Raw genomic sequence first — 23,412 nt, forward strand, 5'->3', positions numbered from 1 at the left:
GTTTAATTTTCCTATTATTTCCCTTGCCCAGTCAGACATGACCCTTGAAAATATGCTGCTAAGACTGATGTGGAAGAGCATACTGCCTATGTTTTCTTCTAGAAGTTTAATGGTTCCAAGTCTTACATTCAAGTCTGTAATCCATTTTGAGTTAGTTTTTGCTTATGGTATAAGATAAGGGTCTACTTTCATTCTTTTGCATATGGCTGTCCAGTTTTCCCAAGAAACGTCTCTTTCCCCAAGTGGTAGCACTAAAAGGAAGTCATAGACTGACCAGGCCTTTGAATGGAAGGCAGTGACTTCCAGACTAATTACTACCTAGAACATCATATACAGAAAAGTTCATAAGTTTTTGAGGTCTTAAGTTCCTTAATTGAATTAATGACCATCCTCTCACCCACACCTATCCCCTTCCCTTGGCTTTACTTTGTTGAAATTTTTCTACACAATTGTCTAAAGTCTGCTATGCATGGGCTACATGGACACACTCAAGAACACTGTATATTATTTTAGGTAGGAAATTGTATCCCTTTGTGCCAGATGCCTAGTTAAACGCATGTATGAAATCACCTGAAGGAAAATTACTAAAAATCATTACTTTATTTTGAAGACTTTAGAAATCATGAACTGTAAGAGCAGAGGCATCTGCCAGCATTATTTGCTTACTTAACTTGAGTCCAAAAAATAACTATGGCTTTATCACAATTTAAGCAATATTTTAAAAAATGGCAATGTTGCTGGGAAGGATTTTGAAGAAAATTTAATTTTTAATTAATAATTTTAGTAGTAATGGAACTTGTTTTATAAAAGTAAGGAACACAAAAATATTCTATGAGGCTTTCTAATGGCACATTATTTGCTTTGAAATAAATTTTCAAACTTTTTTTTTCCACAAAAGAATTTTAAGAAATAGTTTTGTATTATGTTTTCACTTGGCTATATATCTCAATTTTTAAAAACAAAATTTGCCTTGGTTTCATTTAAATAGATATTTTGTTAGTAGCATTTGCTCAGGCAAATTACTTGATTATGCTGGCAATTCTGCTTACTTTTATCAAATCAAAAAGATGTTATCAGCCAAAATTTAGGGCTGGAGTCAGTCAAACTGCCATCTCAAAACTTGTCTTTACCATCTGGTTTGATGCCTTCTTGACATAACATCTTTTTGATGGATGGAGTAACAGGAAATTCTCCCTCAGCAAAGGCAGCATTCCACAACATCTGCGGCTCCTTTAGAACCAACAGGGCTCTGGTGAGGTAGCTGTGACTCTTACCTCAGCAAATGTTGAATTTGTGCTAAGTAGAAAGCAAACTGCCTCTTCCCATGGCAACTGCTGTCTTGGGCAAAGACTAACATTCTTGCTCCTATGCCTGCTTCCATCCTGGGGGTTCAAATACCTCTGTGCCACCCCACAAATGGATGCAGTTACTTCTTCTATGGAGTCATATATCTTTAGCTTTCCTAACTGTAAGAGGCGCACCAGTTCTCTGTGTCAACTGACGCAGGGCATTTGGATCAATCTCTAAGTTGTTACCTCCCAACTAGTTTGGGAATATGAGGTACATTCCACACATACTTCCACCTAAATCAAGGCGAGCATTGAGAATCACAGCCGAGCATAGTTCTCTCTTAAATGAGTTATCCTCAAAAGGTCCGTGCTTAATCTCTTTCATTATCTTTTTATATCCCTTTGTGGCTCAATCATCTAATTACTTCCAGATCTACTATGAAATGTCCTCATGGCTGTCTATTTCACACTTTGCTTAGTGTTTTATGTTAATTTTTTCTTGGTACCTCAACAGAAACATGCCATTTAACATCATTTTACCCATACAGATGTTAAAGAGATTTTGGAAAGATTTAGTCTTTATAGACATATTTTTCTGTTAGATAAATAAAAATATTTACAATAAAGGAAAAACCTTCAAGTTAAAAAGACTACATGATTTGTAAATACGGTAAATGGAATACAGGAAATGAACATCATCCCACAAAGGAAACACCTCAGGAGACTGCCTTTGATATTATGGTTGCTAAAAAAATTCTTAGAGCTTTCCTTTTGAATTGTTTTTAGGACACTCTTACATACACCCAAGAAAACCAGCTCTTTACTTTATAGCTATCCCTGCTTTTAGAACAATAACAACAAAAATAGTGTATGGCTTAAACATCCATTGTTTTACTCCAAATGTTTTGGTTTATTTTCAAAAAGAAAACTTACCCTAATAAGATATAAAATTAGTAATAAGAGTATTCAAAAGGATATAGTATAACATCTGAAGACAATTCTAAAAACGAAATTCAAAAAGTGTAAGCACATTTAAAATAAAGTGACTATTTTGAAGATGTGATAGTTATTTGGATGTGTTGATTCAACAATGTCCATATACAAAGAAGTTATTGTTTCATTTTCTCTTTACAGAGAACTATGTGCTTTCTGGACACAATCACATGGGAAGAAAAAATGTTAACGAATACATTCTAGTGAAAAGACTCCTACTTTTATGAAAGACCTCTCCTATTTTGTTTGTTTGTTTTCTCAGCCAAGATAGAAAATCTGGCTGGTAAAGATAGATAAGCTAAAAAGTAGAAGTCCAAATAATATTGCATTGTAGTTTTAAATATTGTTATTATTAATTCTTCGGCTATTAAGTATCAGAGTAGAGAAGTATTTTGTTTTCATAAAATCCTTAAATGCTAAAATGAGTACCAAATTATCATTACATACAAATACTGAGGGTAAACTAGTCCTTCATTTTTACTTTCTTTGATAGTAATTAGTTAAAATTATAGTCTCCACGGGGTGAATATTTATGTAAATATGTTACAAACAAAAGGTCCATCTATGTTATGTTTACTAAAGTTTAGTTTCTCTTCAGAATATTTTTATGTTATTTATAGTGCAATTTTCACTAATGCTATTCATTAACTTTCACTTAGGAATTTGCTAATTTATATTTTTAATAGAAGTTTAATACCCACTAGTGAAAGTGGAGGTGACGACCTAGAATTTTACTGTACTGTCCTTTTAGAGATTTGTTGGTATTTTTATTCACGTGCCTAAGTTAGGTTTAATGTTTTTATTTTGCACCATGTTTTCAGTTTATGTTTCTTTTATTTAACTAAATTCATCCGTATCTAATTTCATGCATTTTTAGTCACAGCTGAGCTCCCATGCCTATGTATTAAGAAGGTTGAATTAGGGTTATAATTTTTTAAAGTGCCCTTGAAACTTCAACCCAATCTGAAATGAATTTTGCATTTTAAAAAGATTTTTTGAGTGAGAGTCTGTTTTTGTTTTTAATAGTAGCATATACATTTCTTCTTTTGTTTCAACCACAACATGTCCAGGCTGATGCCACCATATTTAAATATAAAAGTTATGAATATAAATATGTTGCAAAATATTCTTGGTTTTTATGGATATAGATAAATTTAAATATTTATCCAAGCAATCTGTATTTATTGTTTAAGTTCATTGACATTGTCAAGAATAATTCTCCTCTCTAGTTTTCAAAATTAGCTTTCTTTTTCTTTTCCTTTTAAGCAGGTATTTTTGTTACAATTTGACAAATCACTTACATATACTTAACTAGGTAACATTTCAAAATAAGGTCCATAAAGCATGATAAAAAGCTTTATGTACTTTGTTAAATGAATTAGAAGATAGATTTTTCAGTTAAGTAGTTTTTCCTCATTCTAAAATTTGATAAAATTGACTGATTAAATAGGAACATACACACACAAGCATACACATATTTTCTGTTTGGAAGCCTGGTTTATTTTTTATTCTTTTTTTTTTTGTATAATTGTACCTTATACTTTGGTGATCCACTCTAAAAATGTGGGCATTCCATCTGGAATAGAAGTTGAAACTTCTATGGATTACATAGAAGGTTATGTGTGATCAAATAAAGTTCAAGATCAGACCTATTGGAAAACCACATAGGTCCCTGGTGTAAAAAGCTTGGCTTGGTCTACTGTTCTTGAGTGACTGTGTCTATGGAAAAGGAAAGCTCTGGCACAGGAATTCCTATTATAGAGCCTACTGAATAAAATTAAATTCTTAGCTTTTGCAAGTAAGAATAAAATGGAATCACACCTGTAGCTACCCAGGTATGACACTCTACCTCAGACCTGGGGAGTTATCAAAATAAAAAAAAAAAGTAGGTAGATACCAAATTGAATATTTGGACAGAAGAAGAAGCAAAATTAATTGCCCATATGATTGAGACACTATATAAAAGACAACTCAAAATCATATACTTTACTAAATTGTAATGATTATTTGATGATAGAAAGTCAATACTAATTAGAGTCACAGCCACATATGACCTAGCTCTCTCCACTGTTAAGGTACAGACAGAAGATTGTAGTAGAGATTTGTGTCAAAGCAAAAGATGAAGTCATGAAGAAAGTAATTTTAGTTAAATTCGAAGTGTTAAGGGTAGAGTCATGCAGGTTGTTTCTCCCACTGCCTTCGATGGACAACAGCGTAAAGTAATAAACCATTTAATTGCATAGCTGCCTTGCCTCACCTGTTCTTGTTGGCATTGCTGTCTGGAAGAAACCCCATGCTGGCAAATAGTGGATACTTACTTGTGTTCCATGTAAGCTGACCTAGGATTGGATTGGTTTTAGCATCTAGCTGCTTAAAATATTCTTCCTGCACTCCCAGTAGGTTTAATCCTGCTCAGGGGAAGTAGTGGGAGTTGAACAGGTTGTTAGCATATCACACACACTCACACTGAAGCTCTTCTTACCATCCTCTTAAGATTAATTTTAGATTTATTTAGGAATCATTTAACACATACTTGGAATTATCATTTTTGGAATTAACTTCAAAGGATGGTCCTTGAAAACTATTTAACTTAATCGTACTATGCATATTTTTTTTTTCTTTTGGTATTTCCAATGGATTGTTTGTGTTCTTTGGGTTTCGTTACATATATTAGTCATCTACATAAGTATTTCGAGTGTTTCCTTTTAAATTTATTATTGTTTAATCTGTTAGCCTGAATCTACTGTCTTGCATCTATTTTTCTTCATCTTGTCGTACTTATTTTGGAAAGTATGTTTTGGTGTATCTCTAAATCACTGCCTTCAATAATACCAATGACTATTACAGAAAAGTTATTTCAGCAAAATTGTGCCTACTGTTATAATTCACAGCAACTTGCTTTAGCATATAAATTAAGAATCTGCCTTAAACCTTAGGCTAGATGTTTAATTGCCCTAATCTCAATTTTCTCATCTTGCAATGGGTATCACAAAACCTGCCTCACAGGGATATGAGGATTTAAATAATACTGCATTCTTAAAATGCTGAGCATAGCATTTTGCACATAATAAATTCTCAGTTAAGAGTAGTTTTAGGAAAAGCAGCTAAGAATATGTGTTATTTATATTATCAGTAGAAATATTGGCCCAAATCTTCCTTTAATTGATTCTGATGTTAGTGGTAATTAGCCTATTATTTAAACTTATCTGCATGAAATGAGATTTAATACATTTTCATGATTGATCTGAATAACTCCTTCAGCTATTCCATAATAACTTTATTCATAATTAATAACTCTCAGAATTAATACAAATGCATTACTGAATTTTTCCTTAGGATGCACCTTCAACGATATTATATTTTTGATAATAAGCTGGTGTTTCATAACTAATTGTCTATCATTTCATTAGTGAACTCTATTCATTCTTTCTAGTATTTGTTGACTGCTTTTCTGTCAGTACCTGCACTAGGCGTAGAGATACACCTAGACACCATGGCTCAACAACAGTTATAAAGAATATGGAAATTAACCAAATAATCGTTAAATAGAATGTGTAATTAAAAACTGCAAAGGTTGGCTGCAAAGTACTATAAGAACATAGAAGTAGTCTAGGAAGGCACAGGGGGCATGCCACCCAAATCTTCCCTACATAGAATTATTCATCAGAAACCCTATTAACATTTTCTGATTATATCATTGGGCATAATTGGGTTCCATGGCTAACTTGCTATAGGAAATGTATATTCTGTTAGAAAGAGGTTTGTTAGAAAGGAAAAAGGAGAAGTTAAACAACTAACTTTGTGTGTTACAGCTTTGAAGCTGTGTTATTATTTTGAATCTTAAGAGTAACGAGGACATTTATCAGTGATTTGATAAAGTGTGGGTTGACATGACCAAATTTGAGATTTAGAAAGACCATTCTGGCTCAGTGTAGAGAACAGGTTGAAAGGGGCAGTAGAGGATGTAAAGAGAGCTGTTAGGAGACTGTGTCAGGAATGCAGGAATGGTTATGAGCATTGTACATTGGAAGGCGGTCAGGTAACCTAAGGACAAAAAAAGAAATCTATTTAAGTTTAAAAATACGGAGGCCATTAGTATATTTAGTCAGATTTATTTCAGTAAAAGGATGTGACTGGAAGACAGACTGGAGTGGATAGAGGACCAGGTAAGAAATAAGGAAATGGAATAATGTAGACAACACTTTGATGAATTCTGTTGTAAAGGGGAGGAAAGAGAAAGTATAGCATCTGGAAGGGGAAAGAATGTTAACTAGACAAAGGAAAGTTAAGATCTAAAAGATCTGCAAATACTAAAATGTTGTCAGTAAAATGGGAACGATAAGAGAGAAATAATTATGTAAGATTCCTGAAAAAGACAAAGGGGTGTGGTAGAATCCAAGCCACAAAATGAAGGACTCACTGTGGGAGAAAGCATAACAACAGAGAGAGAAGAAGAGAGAGTACTATATTAGAAGAATTTTACTATCAGATGGGTTTTGGATTGGACTTTGAGTTTATTCTCATACATGGTTTCATTTTTCTCTATGAAGCAAAGGCAAGGTCAACAGCCAACAATGAATGAGTCCACAGAAGGTTTCGAGTTTCAGGGAAGGAAAGAAAGTTGAAATATGCACTGTAGAAAATACATTATGAGAAGTATTATACTTTCTAGGCAGTGTTGGACATCTACTTTAGCTTCACACTTTGTAGCATGACTTTTTCCAGCAAAGCTGTGCTGCCTTGATACAAATTTACAGGCAGTAGACAGTTGGGTTTATTTAGGGTTGGGGTTAGGTTAGGTGGTCCAAAGAAAAGAGGGAGAGGTTAGTAAGTTTAGAATATTAGCAATAATAATTTTGAAATGACGAATCATGGAAGCTCATCTGAAGAAAAAGTAGACTATAAAGAAGTAGAAGGAGCTAATGAATTGGAATGTAGGTCATTAATCGACATGAGGCACCAATGAGATCGGAAAATGTGATCAGTAAAGAAATGGAATAAGCAAACTAGAAAAGAAAGAGGTTATAGTCATGGAGTAGGTTATGTTAGTAATTGATTTCGAAAATAAAGCAAATTCAGGTGTTGGTAAATACAATATATGCTCATGGATTTGGGTGTCTAAGACACTACTAAGAAAGTCATTGGTTGTCAAATGACTGGGAAGTTGCTCAGGACTTTTGGTGAAGGAGAAGCAGTGGTGTATTGCAGCTGGCTTGTACTGACTTGCAGGAGTTAAATTGTCAGGAATTTTGTAGTTTGGTTGATATCATGTCCATAGCTTAAAAATGGCAATAGCAGGAATATTTAAACCATAAAAGCCAGAATCATTACAAATCTGGGCCTTTCTTCCTTTTCTAGAGAGCCAATTATTAAACACTTAACTAGTTCATTACTGAGGAGAAACAAATATCTGGGTAGTACAATATTCTAAGAATGATGGTGATATCCAGAAAATAAGTAGAAGGCTATAGGAAGAGGAATCAAGTAGTAAGATTGGATGGCGTGAGTTTTAAAAGAGCAGGGTTTTGTACCATGGTTTGTTTTCAAAAGGGAGTGGGGCAGTGATGATCTAAAAGTCTTGGGAAAAGAACAAAAAGACCGTTAATCCTACTTCCCATTCCTGAGATACACAGAATGTAAAATACGTTTTTGCATTTTTCATTAATACATTAAAGCTACATTTTAACATTGGAATAGAACTTAAAATTATTTATGCACTGCAATGATGTGGCTTTCTTTAAGCTTTGCTTTAAAACTAGGCCAGTGGTATTCTTTTCCTTATTAAGTTAAGCCATGAACAGAATATGAAAGAAAGAAGTAAGTGTGCCTAGTTATTCTTCTAAATATGTATAGCTATATAGACTGTCTGATGAAAGATATCATTTATATGGTCTAACCCATTTATTCTGAAGACGAACAAATTGAGTTCTAGGGTGAGGAAATTACCCACAAAATATCACTTAGCTTAGTAATGCCAGAGCTGAGACTAATCTCTCTCTTTTCTAAATTCCAGCACTATGGGTAGAATGAATTTATCCATTCATTTACTCATTTTTTGCTCATTTATTCAGTAAATATCTACTGGTACCTTCTATATACCAGGCACTGTTCTGGGTATAGGGGCTGTAAAGATGAACAGAACAAGATAAAATCTCTGTCTTCATGGAGTTTATCTCGTAGTGGAAGGAGATAGAAACCAAACAGATATACTGTAAAGATAGGAAATGTGTAACATTCTACATAGTTAAGTGCTATGGGTAAAAATAACACAAGAATAATATCTGTGGTAAGTGAGGAATTAGAATTATAAATAGGGTAAACAGTGGAAGTCCTCTTAAAAAGGTGATGTTTGAGCAAAGGTCAGAAGTAGGCAAAGGAATGAGGCAAACAGATAGGGAAGGGAACTGCCTTCCAGCGACAGAAAATGGCAAGTGCAAGGCCCTAGGTTAGAGTGTGGCTCTTCTATTTAAAATGTACCTCTGATTAATGATTCATGACGTCATTGATGTGACTACTTTATATATATTGAATTCATGATTATTGTGATTGAATAGACTTGTCCAGCCAGTAGATGGAGATGTGGTTAGAGCTGTTTTTCTCTTCTCCCTCAGATCTCTATCACCCAACTAAACCATTTATTTACTATCTAGAAACAAAACAACCACTTTGTGTATAATTTAATATACATAAGCTGACAGCAAATGGTACAAAAATATACCATTTTATATACATTTGAAGGTTATATATGTATACACCTATATACACATCCTTAATGTATTTTGATGAGGTTTGCATCATCTCCCAATAAAGTTTAGAAACCCTAGAAAAGGTGCTGGCAAAATGAAAACAAGAATTCTTTTAAGAGTTTCCAATGTTGATTTCTTTTGTGGCCGCACCCATTCATAATGCAGAATGTCAGTTATAGGCAGGAGTGGAAGAGCCAGCCAAACTGTGACTGATTTGCATCTTCAAGGAACGGGAATTACTTCCCGTGACTTTCTGTCATGTCTCCCCTTATCGAGTTGGCTTACACCTCATCCATCCTTTGTCATGGCATTTGTCACACCATTTTATAATTCTTAGTTTACTTGTCATGCATTATGAGACTGAGCTTTGCTAGGACAGAGACCATGATTTGTTTTTGGTTAATCTCTGCCTGCACAGTGCTGGGCACAGTACTTCATACCCAGCTGGGGTCAAAAAGTATTAGAATGAAAGAACAAGTGAATGAATGAGTAAGCAAGTGAATCATTGAATAGAATGAGCTGAAATTTAAAAGATAACTTTCGTGTCCCTGAGGCTCCACACCTGGAAAGTTTTTGCGTTATAGGCCGTGTTGGTTAATAACCCTCCATCAGCAAGTGCCCAGGGTAATTGTGCTAGTTTTGTTCAGTAGGGTTATTAGGTTAGGTTTTGGGAGTGGGGAAAGGTAACAGGTTTCCATATTCTTAAAGTTATAAATTATACTAAAGGAAAAGGCACAGATATAAGAATGTAGTAGGCATATGCTACAGTCATAACATAAGAGTTACTATGCTTCTGCGTTGATTACATTAAACAATGCAATAAAAATAAAATCCTTGTATCTTTAGAGAGCTTAATTGCTTGTCAGAGTGAATTCATATGAATTTTCTCATTTATTTCTCATAACATTTCTGTGAAATTGGTAGGAAAAGGAAAACCTTTTATTACATAGGGCCAAGAAACTGTGGCTTATTCAAGGTTCTCCATTGACCCAGTGAAGTTTTCTAATTTTATTTAAATTTGGCGAAATGACAGTAAAATATATTGTTGATAACTGTTATTTGTAACAAAAGAAAACATTTGACCGGGAAAGTTCAAGATACCCCATTTAAAGAGTTAAATGCAATGCCCCGAAGACTCACGATCAGTGATTCTGAACAGTGAATAAGGAACTCTCAAAGAATGGTTCAACTACCTAAAAAGGACAACTGCCTTTAACTGCATCAAATCATTTTAAACTTGCTGCCCATCATATTATCCTCAGACATAATGCTCTCTCTTTTTCCCCTCTTAACTCTCAGTAACACCAAGAAGAGCAAGCCTCTCTGTTTCATTATCTTTCCCTTCAAATATCCTGTTTTAAGAGACTGCAGGTGCTTTGAGATAGAACTGCCAGAATTATTCCAAGGAGTGACAGGTTTGCTAACAACCAAATGCTTTCAGATCACCTTTGATATGAACCACATATGGCTTCAGTCCTGTTTTCCTGAATTAACTCTAATTTCCTAGTGACCAAGGTCAGATGAGTCCAGATAGGACTCAGCTGTTCTTACCTAGCACATATGTTCCAGTATTGTTGGTAATTTATTTACTGTAATAAAAAATTAAAATGCAAATCTCAGCCAGATTCTCCTTTACCAAGGAAGACCTTAGTATATGGGCTTTTGGCAAACCACATATTACAGACTATTACATGTGACTTTCTCATAACAAAATAAGACAGATTACTATACCACTTATAAACAAATATTTAAATTAATATCAGAAACAAAATTAGTCATGTGGAATTTATTGAAAAGGAATAATTTGAGTAAGTGCCAAATACAATCTAGTTTACTCTGGTAATTATGAAAAATGGTCAGAAATTCTTGCCTCTTCTTTTAGAAATTTCATCATATTCTTCCTTACACCAAATGTCAACTAATTCCACCAGACAGTATGATATAGAAGATAAGCCATTTTTTTATGAAAATTTATTTTTTAAATGGAAAGAAATAGGCTGGTAATATAAATAAAGAATTTTTAATGTTACTTCAAGATGTTTTGGGTGTTGTATCATCTGTTCAGCTTTGTTATTTTTTTTTTTTAAAGATTGGCACCTAGGCTAACAACTGTTGCTAATCTTCCTTTTTTCTTTTAAGGATTGGCACCTGGACTAACAACTGTTGCCAATCTTTTTTTTTTTTTTTTTCTGCTTTATTTCCCAAACCCCCCTGGTACATAGTTGTATATCTTAGTTGCAGGTCCTTCTGGTTGTGGGATGTGGGACGCCGCCTCACTGTGGCCTGACGAGCGGTGCCATGTCCGCGCCCAGGATCCGAACCCTGGGCCGCCGCAGCGGAGTGCGCGAACTTAACCACTGGGCCGCGGAGCCGGCCCCCTGATCAGCTTTGTTAAAGAAGCTGAGTTGCAGTCAATACTTCTAACATTATGTGTAATAAACTATATTGCAAAATCATACTGAATTTTCTTTGTACTGTTGATGCTTTGTGGTTATGATATTTCAAACACGATTAATGTTAAGGATTTTACATCTTGTTCATGGAAATAAACTTTCCTCTGGAACATATTTAAAAAATTAATTTTAAATTCTTGCTTCCAGAGATCACACAAATATGGATAAGGGTATTTTCTTATTTTTCAGAGCTATCTGACAGGTTTCTAAAAACAGATCCAATGAGCATAAGATGGTTCCTAAATTTTAATTTGTATTTGACAGCAAGCAAAATGAACAGAGGTGAAGAATTTATTTGTGTACTAAAGCAATTTAAGCCAAAGATATTTTTAAAAAGCAGATGGCTTTGTATTTATAAAATATGTTGCTCCCAATTAGAGAAAAGAAGGTCTATGCAAGTGGTATAAGAGTAACCCTTACTTTATTAGCTTTCATAACATTTTGGAAGGGAGACAAACAAAATTTCAAAGTACTATCCTTATACTGATATCTTATCAGTTCTAAAAGTCTTTTTCTAAAATGCTCGGGAAAAATGTTGCTCAAAACCCATTTGTTATTTGAGATCTACAAAGATTGCAAACTTCATTTAGAGTTCTGGTAGAAATTAAAGCTAATATATCTTTACATTTTAAATCGCTGGCTGTATGTTTAAAATATTTTAAGTATTTACACTGAATGCTCTTTTTAAAGCACAAAATCATTTGGCATCTGTGAGTTTCAAAAAGTGTTGCATTTTTTATTCTTTGTAAGTTTATTCTTGACAAGAAACTTTTCTTTTATCCTTTTGTTGGTATTTCATAGCCCATGAAAATTACTCTTATAAAAAGACAGTGCCTTATGACTGGTTTTATTGGTTTTGTGCTGAGGTGGCTAAACCCAAATCAGCTTAGAAGCCTCAGCATTTTGGTAAAATAAACACTGCTAAACATTGACATCCTAAATCCACCTGATGTGGCATAGAAAGAAAAGTGTCTTTACTGTGGGACACAAAAAAAAGAGAGAAAGAAATTGATTCTAGTATTCAGTGTGACAGGGTAAGTTGCATGAGAAAATAAGATGATTTTACTTAGAAAATTTTAAATATACTTTTCCTCTGTAACGCTTTTATTTTCATATGCATTTCAAGAAATATTTCTGAGACATGATTTACTTTATTTACTTGACCTTATTTACCTAAATTACTGTGTGCAACATAACTGTAAGGATAATACTTGGGAATGTTTTACATTTTTGCCAAACAAGGTATCTCGTTATATAATTAAAATTCTTACAAAATCCTGATGTCATAAATCCAATCATCACTTTTCTCCTTACATATCTACCTTCACTGGTAATTTTTCTTCTTATCAAGCAGGTTTTGTTTTCTCGTCTGTGAAACAGAGGAGTTTAACAAGATGCTCTTTATGGTTTTTTTTCTCCCACTAATTCGCTATTACTTTTTCTTGGCTGCACTCTATTTGAGCAGCTTCTCTGTTATGCTTTAATTTGTTATTATCTCGATTCTCTCGTTACAGAGAATTATATTATTTCATGTTTAGCTTAATGCCTGACTTTGATTTTTCATACATTCTTCTGGAAAGTCTTTTGTAATCAATTTGGTAGCAGCAATGCATAGAGCCAAGCTGTGTTTCAATTCTTGAGTCTTTCCTGGGTTTTATCTTGTCCTCACTTCCGTGCATCACTGTGGTCAGAGGACCTTCAAAAACTGCACCTTGTAGCTCAGCAGCTTAGTCCCTGTCTACGATTTTATCACATGCCTTGGCAAAGACCAGTAGCTACTTCATTGAATGAGACTAACCATAGTCACAGGAGATTGAGCAAAACGTCGTACAGGTGGTTCTCTCAACATGTCCTGTCTTCCGCCTGCAATCTTTAGCTCATGTTGCAACTTGATATGGCCTTTCTTCTATGTTTACATACAGTTTTCACATTCAACATACACATATGTGATTGTTAATTTTATTTTTAATTACCTCCTAACTGATCTTAAATGCATTTTGATTCTTAATCTTTAACTTGTATAGCTTCCATCAATTGATTTTAACCTTAGAGATTCTGTAGTCTATTTTACTTTGAAATGTTCAACAATTCTCCATTTTATTACAAATAAATCTAGCTGAGGCTTCTTATTTCCTCCTTACACAATAGATCTTAGAGTATAATTCCACGTGTGTTTAATACAAATATTTTGAATTCAGAGGTCAAGCCAATTGCAGTATTTTAAATCCCCTTTCATTCTACTTGAGACTCACCTTACTGGAAACTTTGAATTATCGATTGTTCTTTCTTTCCCTGGCATTTTAAATCTCTCTTTTCTCCTGAACCCCATCCCCCGCCCCCCCCCTCCACTGGCATCTAAAGATGCTCAAATCTCTTAAATCTTCGCAAATCTTACTTAAACCAAAATATTCATCTGCATTCTACCCTGGATTCTCTCTTCTTCAGAGTCCTACTGTCTGATATTTTCCTTTTTTCTTTTATGGCATTGCCTGGCTCCAATTTACTTTCTCTAAAACTTTCTTTAATGTACTTCAATGTGACTTGTAAGTACTCCATTCCACTAAATTAGCTCTTGCTAAAAGAACCAAGCAACTCTCTGTTGCCAAGACCAAAGGACATTATTCCATTCTCATTGCATGCATCTTTTTTGCAAATCACTACAGCTAACCACTTCCTCACTGAATATTCCCTTGCCTTCATTTCTACAGCACCACAATTTCCAGATTTTCTTCCTTACTCTCTGTTCGTTCTTTTTATGTCTCATTTGCAGACTCAATCTTCTCTGCCGGTCATTGAAATTCAAAACTGCACAAAGCTTGACCTGAGGACATGTCTTCCTCTGTAGTCTTTTTCTCATCCATCCACTACTTTGTCTTCTGTATCCAAGAGGACTCCAAAATCTATATTTTTAGCCTTGACCTGTCCACTAAACTTGAGACTTACATATCTAACTTCACATGACAGATCCATTTAGATCTTGAAGTTGCCTTCAACTTACTAGATGTGAACTTTCCCCCAAAAAACATGATCCTCTTTCAGTTTTCTTCTCTCTCTCGGTGACTAAAGTTTAAGCCAGAAACCAAGAAGTTACTCAACTTAACCCTTTTCTTTACCTTCTATATTCCAATAATGACCAAGTATCATCCAGTACATACACACACACAAACACACACACACATAACTCAGATTCTTAGATTTCTTCCTATCTCCAACTCTACTTTCCTAGTACATATACTGTTTCTTACCTAGACTGCTGCTATGTGCTCCTAAATGATCTTCCCATGTCAGCCTTTGTCACTGTTGATCCATTCTCCACATAGCAACCTAGTTATCTCGTCATAATGCAAATGTGATTGCATTCCCAATCTGCTTCATACCTGCTGTGGCTTCTTGATGCTTCTATGATGAAGGCAAATATCCATGACGCCCTTGTGTGTTAACTGTTTGCAATATCTGGAACCTGGTCAATATCTAGAATTATGTCCAGCATATCAGAGTAATTCAATACACGTATTTTAAATAAAAGAGTGGCTTGGCCCTGTCAAACCAGAAATGCACTAGATAAATTTAAACAGGCAAGGAAGACTTCATTCAAGGCTATTACAATAAGGGAGAGAGGCCAGAACTTCGTCTGAGTTCAACTCAACTGAAATAGGAGAATTTATAATGGCTGGAGTTAGAGGTTTTAAAGACAGGAAAGTTTTTAAGAGCTGTGGTGGTAGGCATCATAGCCATCTGTGTTTGCTAATTGGCCTTACCCAAAGGAAAAATAAAATTCTGATGTCCTCATGACAGGAGGTGGTTTTACAAGTTGGAGCAAGGTGCCCACAAAAGTTAGGCTCCTATCCTCCCACAGAGAGTGGGTGATAGAGGCAGTATCTTCTTTAATGATTACATTTCAAAGGGATGACTCCTCCGTCCTTGAGAAAGACAACCTTGGGTTGTAACACCAATAAGAGGCTTTTAAAAAGATTTACATTTCAAAGATGCTAAAGGAGAATTTATAATTACACATTTTCTAAGGTAAATGATCTAAGAAAAGAGAGGGAAGGAATTTCAGTGGTTAGACCATCTAAATTCCAGGAAGGCCAGGGTAAGAAGGCAGTCAGGGGACCAGAGACAGGAAAAAGCCTATCTAAAGGTTAGAAAGCTGAGGGAAACAGTAAGGCCATCTTAGTCATCCCTTATCTATTTCTCTGTTATCTTCTAGCACCATATTTCTCTATGTGCCCCAGCCAAAGAGTACTTCCTTCAATTACCCCAGCCCATCAAATTCATGTCCAAGATAGCATCTCTTAACTGCTTTTCTCTCTATCTAGAAAGTTCTTGACGTCTCATTATGTAGGTGGCATGGACTCCTCCTTCAGTTATCAGTTCTTGAAACTTCCTCAGAGCATTCTTTCCTTCCTTCTGTCTCATTACTTCTTTCTTCTCCTTTATGGAGGTTTCTTTGTTTTCTAACATTTCACTGAAGGTTTTCATTTTTTATATCTAATTTTTAATATGTATTTGTTCTCTGAATGTATTTCTTTCAACAATGTCCATTTAATTTTTTTTTGTATTTTTGCAGTATTTTTTTACCTCTCTGAGGACATTTGTGCCATTTTGTTTGTTTTGCTCTTTATATTTCATCGTAGAGGCTCCCTTCAAATATTTGGTTATCCTTGGCTGTTTGATGATATATAAGAGATTCTGAAAGGCTCACGGCAAGCTCTGGGTGCTTACTCAAGGCTGAAAAACTGTAAGCTTCACTACGGGGTGATGTAGTGGGTTGTTTTGTTGGAAATCCATATGTGCCTTTAGACAAGAGTTGATGTAGTGCAATGATTAAAAATGTGAGCCTGGTAGCTCATCTGCCCATGTTTGATTCCTGGTTTTGCTGCAAAGTAGTCACACGAATTTCGGCAAATTATTAACCTTTCTGTGTTTTGGTCTTCTCATTTGTAAAATGGGGACAAAAATACCTGCCACCTAATGGAATTCTTGCAAAAATTAAATGATTTAACATTTGTGAGTAATTTAATGTCTGGCAAATGCTTTTCTTTATATAACTGTTTACTGCTATTATTATTATTATAGTTAATAATAATATATTAATATTATCATTAATATTCATACTATATTAATATTATTGTCTCTCTGGAGCAGTTCAATTTTGCTTGAAGAAAATCATCCATTATCCTTACTAGAGGAATTCTAAGAACCAAGACAGATACAGGACTGACTGGTCTCGACATTGCTTTTAAAGTTCAACTTATCCCTTCTGGTTTCAATATGGCCTCCACTGGCTCAACTGTACCCAGTGTGCTCTTGCTTCCTCTCCAGAGAATAAAACCTCTAGTCCTCTGCTGGGATGGGATGGAGCAGTCATCATGCTGCTCAAAGATAGGGAGTGGCTCTAAGGATCTCACTGTTTTTAAGACATTCCTTCAATAAACTCTGCTTTTCCTAGACCTTTGATCATTCTGGCTTTGGGAGGGGATTTGGAACTGCCAATCTCCAAACCTTTAGCAGAATAGAGGGGTTCTAAAGGTTGGTTAACTGAGTTACAATTCATCTATCTGCTTTTCAGCTTCAAAAATGTTGTTTCTGTTGCACCTTGTCCCATTCTCTTTTGCTTTGTGGTTTCATGCCATAGGATAGAACTTGTGTTCAAAGATAATATTCAATGTGCCGTCTTTGCCAGAGTGCTTCATAGTTTTACTTTTTTTTTTTTTTCTGGTGAGGAATATTGGCCCTGAGCTAAAATCTATAGCCAATCTTCCTCCTTTTGCTTGAGGAAAAGTGGCCCTGAGCTAACATCTACGCCAGTCTTCCCCTATTTTGTATGTGGGACACCACCACAGCGTGGCTGGATGAGCGATGTGTAGGTCTGTGCTGGGGATCCGAACCTGTGAACCCCGGGCCGCCAAAGTGGAGCACACAAATTTAACCATTATGCCACTGGGCTGGCCCCGTTGGCATTTTTTAAGGACAATAACATAAGAGTATTTGATAGTAGTATGCTCTCTTTTTAAAAAATAATTGTAATTACAAAAATATCTTACTACTGCGTAGTGTTTTTCCATGTAGTGTCTCATTTGATCCTCACAAAATCTCTGTGAGTTTTTCAAAGCTATTTGACTTTCATATAAACTGAAATTCAAAGAGCTTAAGTGGCTTGTGTAAGAATATATATTACATTAATAAGAGATATAGAAAGGGGGAGCCCAGTGGCATAGTGGTTAAGTTCATGTGCTCCGCTTTGGTGGCCTGGGGCTCACAGGTTCGAATCCCAGGCATGGATCTAGCACCATTCAACAAGCCATGCTGTGGCAGCATCCCACAGAAAACAGAGGAACATTGACACAGATGTTAGTTCAGCAACAATCTTCCTCAAGGAAAAAGAGAAGACTGGCAACAGATGTTAGCTCAGGGCCAATCTTCCTCATGCACACCCACAAAAGAAATATAGAACTAGTTCTATCATTACTTCTGACTCAGCCCTACAATATTCAGAATTCATCTATGTGTTGGTTAAGTACAAGTAATCAATTATTTATGAGTGGCCTGATTTATAGAGAAAAAAGCATCCTAAGTTTCATATTCAACCTAACAATTTGTTTCAAATACATTGTTCAAATACTTTATAAACCATCTTAACTGCTTTGGATTTAAGAGTTTCAGTAAAATTCATGTTGTGCAGACCTTTCCTTTTTAAATTGGTGATACACTATACTCTCTTCACTACTAAAAATAATAGACGTAATAAAATTGCCAGGAGATGCTAAAGATCAGTCCTCCTTTTCATCTTTCTGTAGAAATGGGTAAGAGTTGAATAGCATCTCTCTCTCACACACACACACACACACACAATGACTCTACAGAGATAGTGATGGTTTTTAATTGTATTTCTCATATCTTTTCTGCACAGATTAATGTTTTACAGGCAAAATTGGGAGGTGCAAAGAAATGACTGCACTAAATTGAAAATTGTGGTCAAAGAATGACAACAAAAGAAGCAAATAAGCCACATAGAACGTGTGTGACCAGCAGAGTCAATATTTCTGAATTGAAATCTTTCTTATTAGGGTTTTTATTTTTATTATAAGAAACAAAACAATTTGAGTGACTTTTCCATCTAAACTTATTCTATAATTATAAGAATAATAAAAATACCTCTATCTTCTGCAGACAGAAAAGATGAGTGAAGCGGTACAAAAATCATAGACAATGGATTACTGAAAATTAGAAATAAATCAATAAGAGAGAAATAACAATGGAAGACAGGAAATGATTAGTTTCAAATGAGTATAAATAGTAATTTCCAGGAAGTGCTCACAGAAATTAAAAATCATTGTAGGGAAGTGTTCCAGGAATTTTATATGAAAACGTATTTTGTTAATCAAAGGATAGTGTTGTAGATTAGACATTTCAAATGTAACATAATACTACATTTCACATTAACTTAACATTAAGCTACAAATTTGTAAAGAACAGATTAGAAATATTTCTTAGTTTTTGGTTTTCTGTTGTGTGAAAAAAATTTGATGTGTTTACTACATCCACCACAGCAAAATATTAATAACGGATACATTTATGTGCTGTTGAAAAATGTAATTCTATTCTTTAGAATTGTTTGTGTTATATTATGTTTCAATTAGAAAGTGCTACTCTTAATACCAAAAAAATAGAAAGACATAATTGTACTATTTACATAGTTAGCGTCATTGCAAAAATTATGTTCCCCCTCTCTTTGGAACAAAAATACTAGTCCTCAAGTTTTACTGAAGTTAACTCATCAACTGGTGGAAACTGTTATCGTGAGTTGGAGATCAGGTAGCTGAAGCAATAAAATATTGATTGCTGATGTTCTTATAAGTGAAACGAAGCAGAGAATTTAGGCGATTTATGGCCCATACAGGCAAAAGTAACTTTTTGTACACTTTATCTCTCTGCTCAGCTTTAGCCTCAGAGAGTACAACCATGTTGTGATATTACTATCACTCTCCTTGAAAGAGGTTACATTTTAAGTTGTCAACAGATAGGTGCACAGTTTTGATTACATAAATTTTTAGTGTTATCATTTATGGAATTGTGTTTATCTATTATGACTCACAGATTCACTAAATCAAAAACTATGTCTTATTTTATTTTTTTACATAAAATCCCTTTGATCGGAAGGTAAGCTCTAATTTTGATTGTATTTTTGTTTTTAGTCCTCACTTAACCCAAAACATCAGGAGAAAAGTTTTTTATCTTTGAAAGGAATTTGACTTGTTCTAGTTATCCTCGTGGTGTTACTGATTTGGATGACCAAATGAGCCTGCACAAAATCTCACTCTTGGGTCTTAATTATGCCAATAAAAATTTCATCATGACTTTAAATATCCCTTCCATTTCTCTTTTCTATTTCCAACATTTCATTATTTTACTTGAACACAATTGACATGCTGCTGTAGCTGCCCAAATTTGTAATCCTAACAATCTTATTCTAGGTGTTTTAGCTGCTCTCTCTGAAACTTCAAGCCATTGGCCTTTTAGCATGCTTTGGTTTCACTGGTGAGCAAATTGTTGCATTTCTAACCTCTCTTAACCCCAATGCTATACTTGTTTTTATAAAACACTCATTGTAACTTTAGTTTTTTCCCCAGTAAATTTAGGAGTTTTCTTCCCATTTTATCATTGAAATAGTGCCCGAAGTTTTCTAAATGTTATTGTGCACCTGCCTTTTAATGGAAGTAGTAGTGATATCACATTTATGACCTGGCACATGCAGAACTAAAAGCATGCTTAAGCTGTAAAAAGATTGCATATCTATTTGTTTGAAAATAGTTTTGACTTTTTATAAAGTGTAACCAGTATGATGACTATCCTCCTTGTGTTTATAGCTTCGGTATTTTTTTTTTTTTTTTGCTTTCATTTAAGAATTAAACTAGAGTGAGGGTTTCACAGATGAGATTTCCATAAGCAGATGCTAACCTTTTTCATGTTTATGTTTACCAGTGCCTTCTGAACAAAACCTATTTCTTTCTTTTGATAATGAAATCCTAGAAAAGCCCTACTGAGAATTTTCAGTTGAATATTAAAAACTATCACTTTCATTGGTCCAGGAATCCTTACTTGGCGAGTTGACCTGAATGATAGTTTTCGTGTTGTCCTGAGGCAAGCTAAAAGAAGCTCTGTCGTGTCCAGATTGTGTCTCAGTGGAAATATAGTCATCCTTATTCATAGCATTCTTATTTGTGACAAATTCTTCTCATCTCTTCAACCTATATCTTTGTGTATCCTTGGGGGTTAATGTGACATCTGTCTTATAGTCGAGCAAATTGGGAAAAGAAAATAACAAACCTCGTGATGTTTTACAGCGTCAATCGGTGTCCAGTGTCTGTTTCTTCCAAACTAATGTTATAGTAATGTTGAAAATAAAATTATACACATGAGATACTCATGTGAGATACAAGCACAGAAGACCCTCCATATTAATCTTGTTTCTTTTCTTTTTTTCTATTGCTTTTTATGATTTACTAGTTGTGCATTTTTGAACATTAAGACATTTTTGATATATTTGTTAAATAAATCTTAACTATATCTGGAAAAATGATGAGGAATTGCTATGAGAAATTTTTAAAAACAGATTTTTATTTTTTTGTTTAGACATCACTATTGTTAATAGTACAATTATAAGGTTGTATGAGTAAACTAAATATAGTCAGTTCCATCTAAATATTGTAGGATCACCTGGAAACTAAGGAATATCTTTCTTATGTATTTTATTTTTCCCCAGAAATCAAAAATCTCCACATATGACAAAATGTGGGCCTTTATGAGTAGCAGGAGGCAGTCAGTGCTTGTCAAAAGTAATGAAGAAGGAATCCAGCGAGTCCTCACCTCTGATTACGCTTTCCTAATGGAGTCAACGACCATCGAGTTTGTTACCCAGCGGAATTGTAACCTGACACAGATTGGCGGCCTTATAGACTCCAAAGGTTATGGCGTTGGCACCCCCATGGGTAGGTTTTATGTCAGCCACTTGTTCTTTGCTCATTAATCTTAGCTGCTATGTGAAGGGGGTGAAACAGTGCCTCCATATGCCATTACGAATGAATGCATCTTGGTAGGTTAACTGTTACCGTTTAAAATCAGGGAAGCAATTTAGACATCTGCTTCTAAATGGATAAGCAACAAAAGACAAATTGATATCTACCAAAATAGTTAGTAAACATTTTTACTCTATCAATGTTGAAAAATCTCACAATATCCCCTTAAAGAATCTTATCAATCCTACATTTAAAACATGTTTTATAAATAAAATTAAGTTTCTGTGACTCTATTTTTTCAGATTTGTGGCTTACCAGTGTAGTATTTAACTTAGAAATTTAACTAAAAGAATAAGCCACAAATGGTTCCCATGAATATTTATTTTGTGTTACTTAAGAGAAGGTCATATAGCAGATTATTTAGCAATAACATACCTAGAATATTTGACAGCCAGGATTAATTATTTTTATCATCTCCTTTCTTCCATATAACAAATTATTTTCCATAATGATCATGAAATGAAACAAAGGATAATAATTGCCAGAAAAGACAAACAGTGAAAATTTTGATTTATTGAATTTCATGTATATGTATAATATATATGAATATATATAATGAGTATATTAATAAAGGAATAAGTTCATAATACTACAGTACACATGTACATGTCGTGGACATAATTATGGTTCCCCCACGGCCTGATCACCAAAACCTGTTAATATGTTACCTTGCATGGTAAAAGGAACCTTGCAAATATAATTAAGTTAAGGATCTTGAGATTGGGAGATTATCCTAGATTAACCAGATGGATCCAATGTAATCAAAATAGTCCTTGAAGAAGGAGGCACAAGGGTCAGAGTCACAGTTAAGGAGATATAATGATGGAAGAAGTGAGAGAAAGAATGTCTTAGCCCAGTAACATTGCTATAACAAAACAAAAAAAATACCAGAGATTGGGCAGTTTATAGACAACAGAAATTTTATTCTCACAGCTCTGGAAGCTGGACGTCCAAGACTAAAGTGCCAGCATTTTCAGTCTCTGATGAGGATCTGCCTCCTCACTGTGTCTTCACATGGTGGAAATGTCAAGGGATCTCTCTGGAGTCCCTTTTGTAAGAACACTGATCTCATTCATGAAGGCTCAACTCTTAGAACCTAAACACCTCCCAAAGGCCCAACCTCCACATACCGTCATATTGGGGATTAGGTTTCAATACATGAATTTGGGGGGGACACAAACATTCAGACTGTGATGGGGGAGGGGAAAAGATCTCTCTCTCTCTCTATCTGTTTAGGTATAGAGAGAGATATTAAGAGAGATTTGAAAATTCTGCCTGCTGCATTGAAGATGGAGGAAGGGGCCACAAGCCAAGAAACGCAGGGGACCTTTAGAAGTTAGTTTGGAAGGCAAGGAAACAAATTCTTTCCCAGAGGCCACAGAAAGAATGCACCTTTGCAGACATCTCACTTTTAGGGCTTCTGAACTCCAGAACTATGAGATCATAAATTTCTGTTGTCTTAAGTCACTAAGTTGTGTTAATTTGTTACAGCAGTAACAGGAAACTAATACTGTATGAGAAGAAGAAAGAACAGATTAACATGTTTTAATTACATCCATGTTCTTTTTGAAAGAAAGGGAAAAATACTTATAGTTACTAACTGGCCTATCACAGAAATAAAAAATAACACCATATTTTTTGAGCCTTAACTTCTGCAAATTTGTCAATGACTGGATCAAAACTAATTTTTGTGTGTTCAGGTTTAATAAATAGTATAGTCATATTTATCAATTTGTCATCACTCATAATTCTGTTAATTTTAATTTGAAAAATTTCCTTCAAATGAACTAACGTATATACAATAGTTAGAAAGTTGGGCACTGATTCATGAAAACCCCATTTCATAATCAAG

General features: G+C 34.6%; 1 protein-coding gene across 4 annotated transcripts in view; it reads left to right on the forward strand.

The window, feature by feature from the left end:
* The window catches only part of GRIK2 (glutamate ionotropic receptor kainate type subunit 2), a 627,117-nt gene that overhangs the window by 570,291 nt on the left and 33,414 nt on the right, over positions 1 to 23,412 (forward strand). For all 4 annotated transcript variants that reach the window (XM_014841096.3, XM_070496405.1, XM_070496406.1 and 1 more), the window contains exon 15: positions 21,248 to 21,473. In XM_014841096.3, coding sequence (XP_014696582.3) covers positions 21,248 to 21,473 — 226 coding nt within the window. The remainder of the gene's footprint in view (positions 1 to 21,247; positions 21,474 to 23,412) is intronic.

This window comes from Equus asinus, chromosome 24 (assembly GCF_041296235.1).
Source record: "Equus asinus isolate D_3611 breed Donkey chromosome 24, EquAss-T2T_v2, whole genome shotgun sequence".
NCBI classification, from domain to species: Eukaryota; Metazoa; Chordata; class Mammalia; order Perissodactyla; family Equidae; genus Equus; species Equus asinus.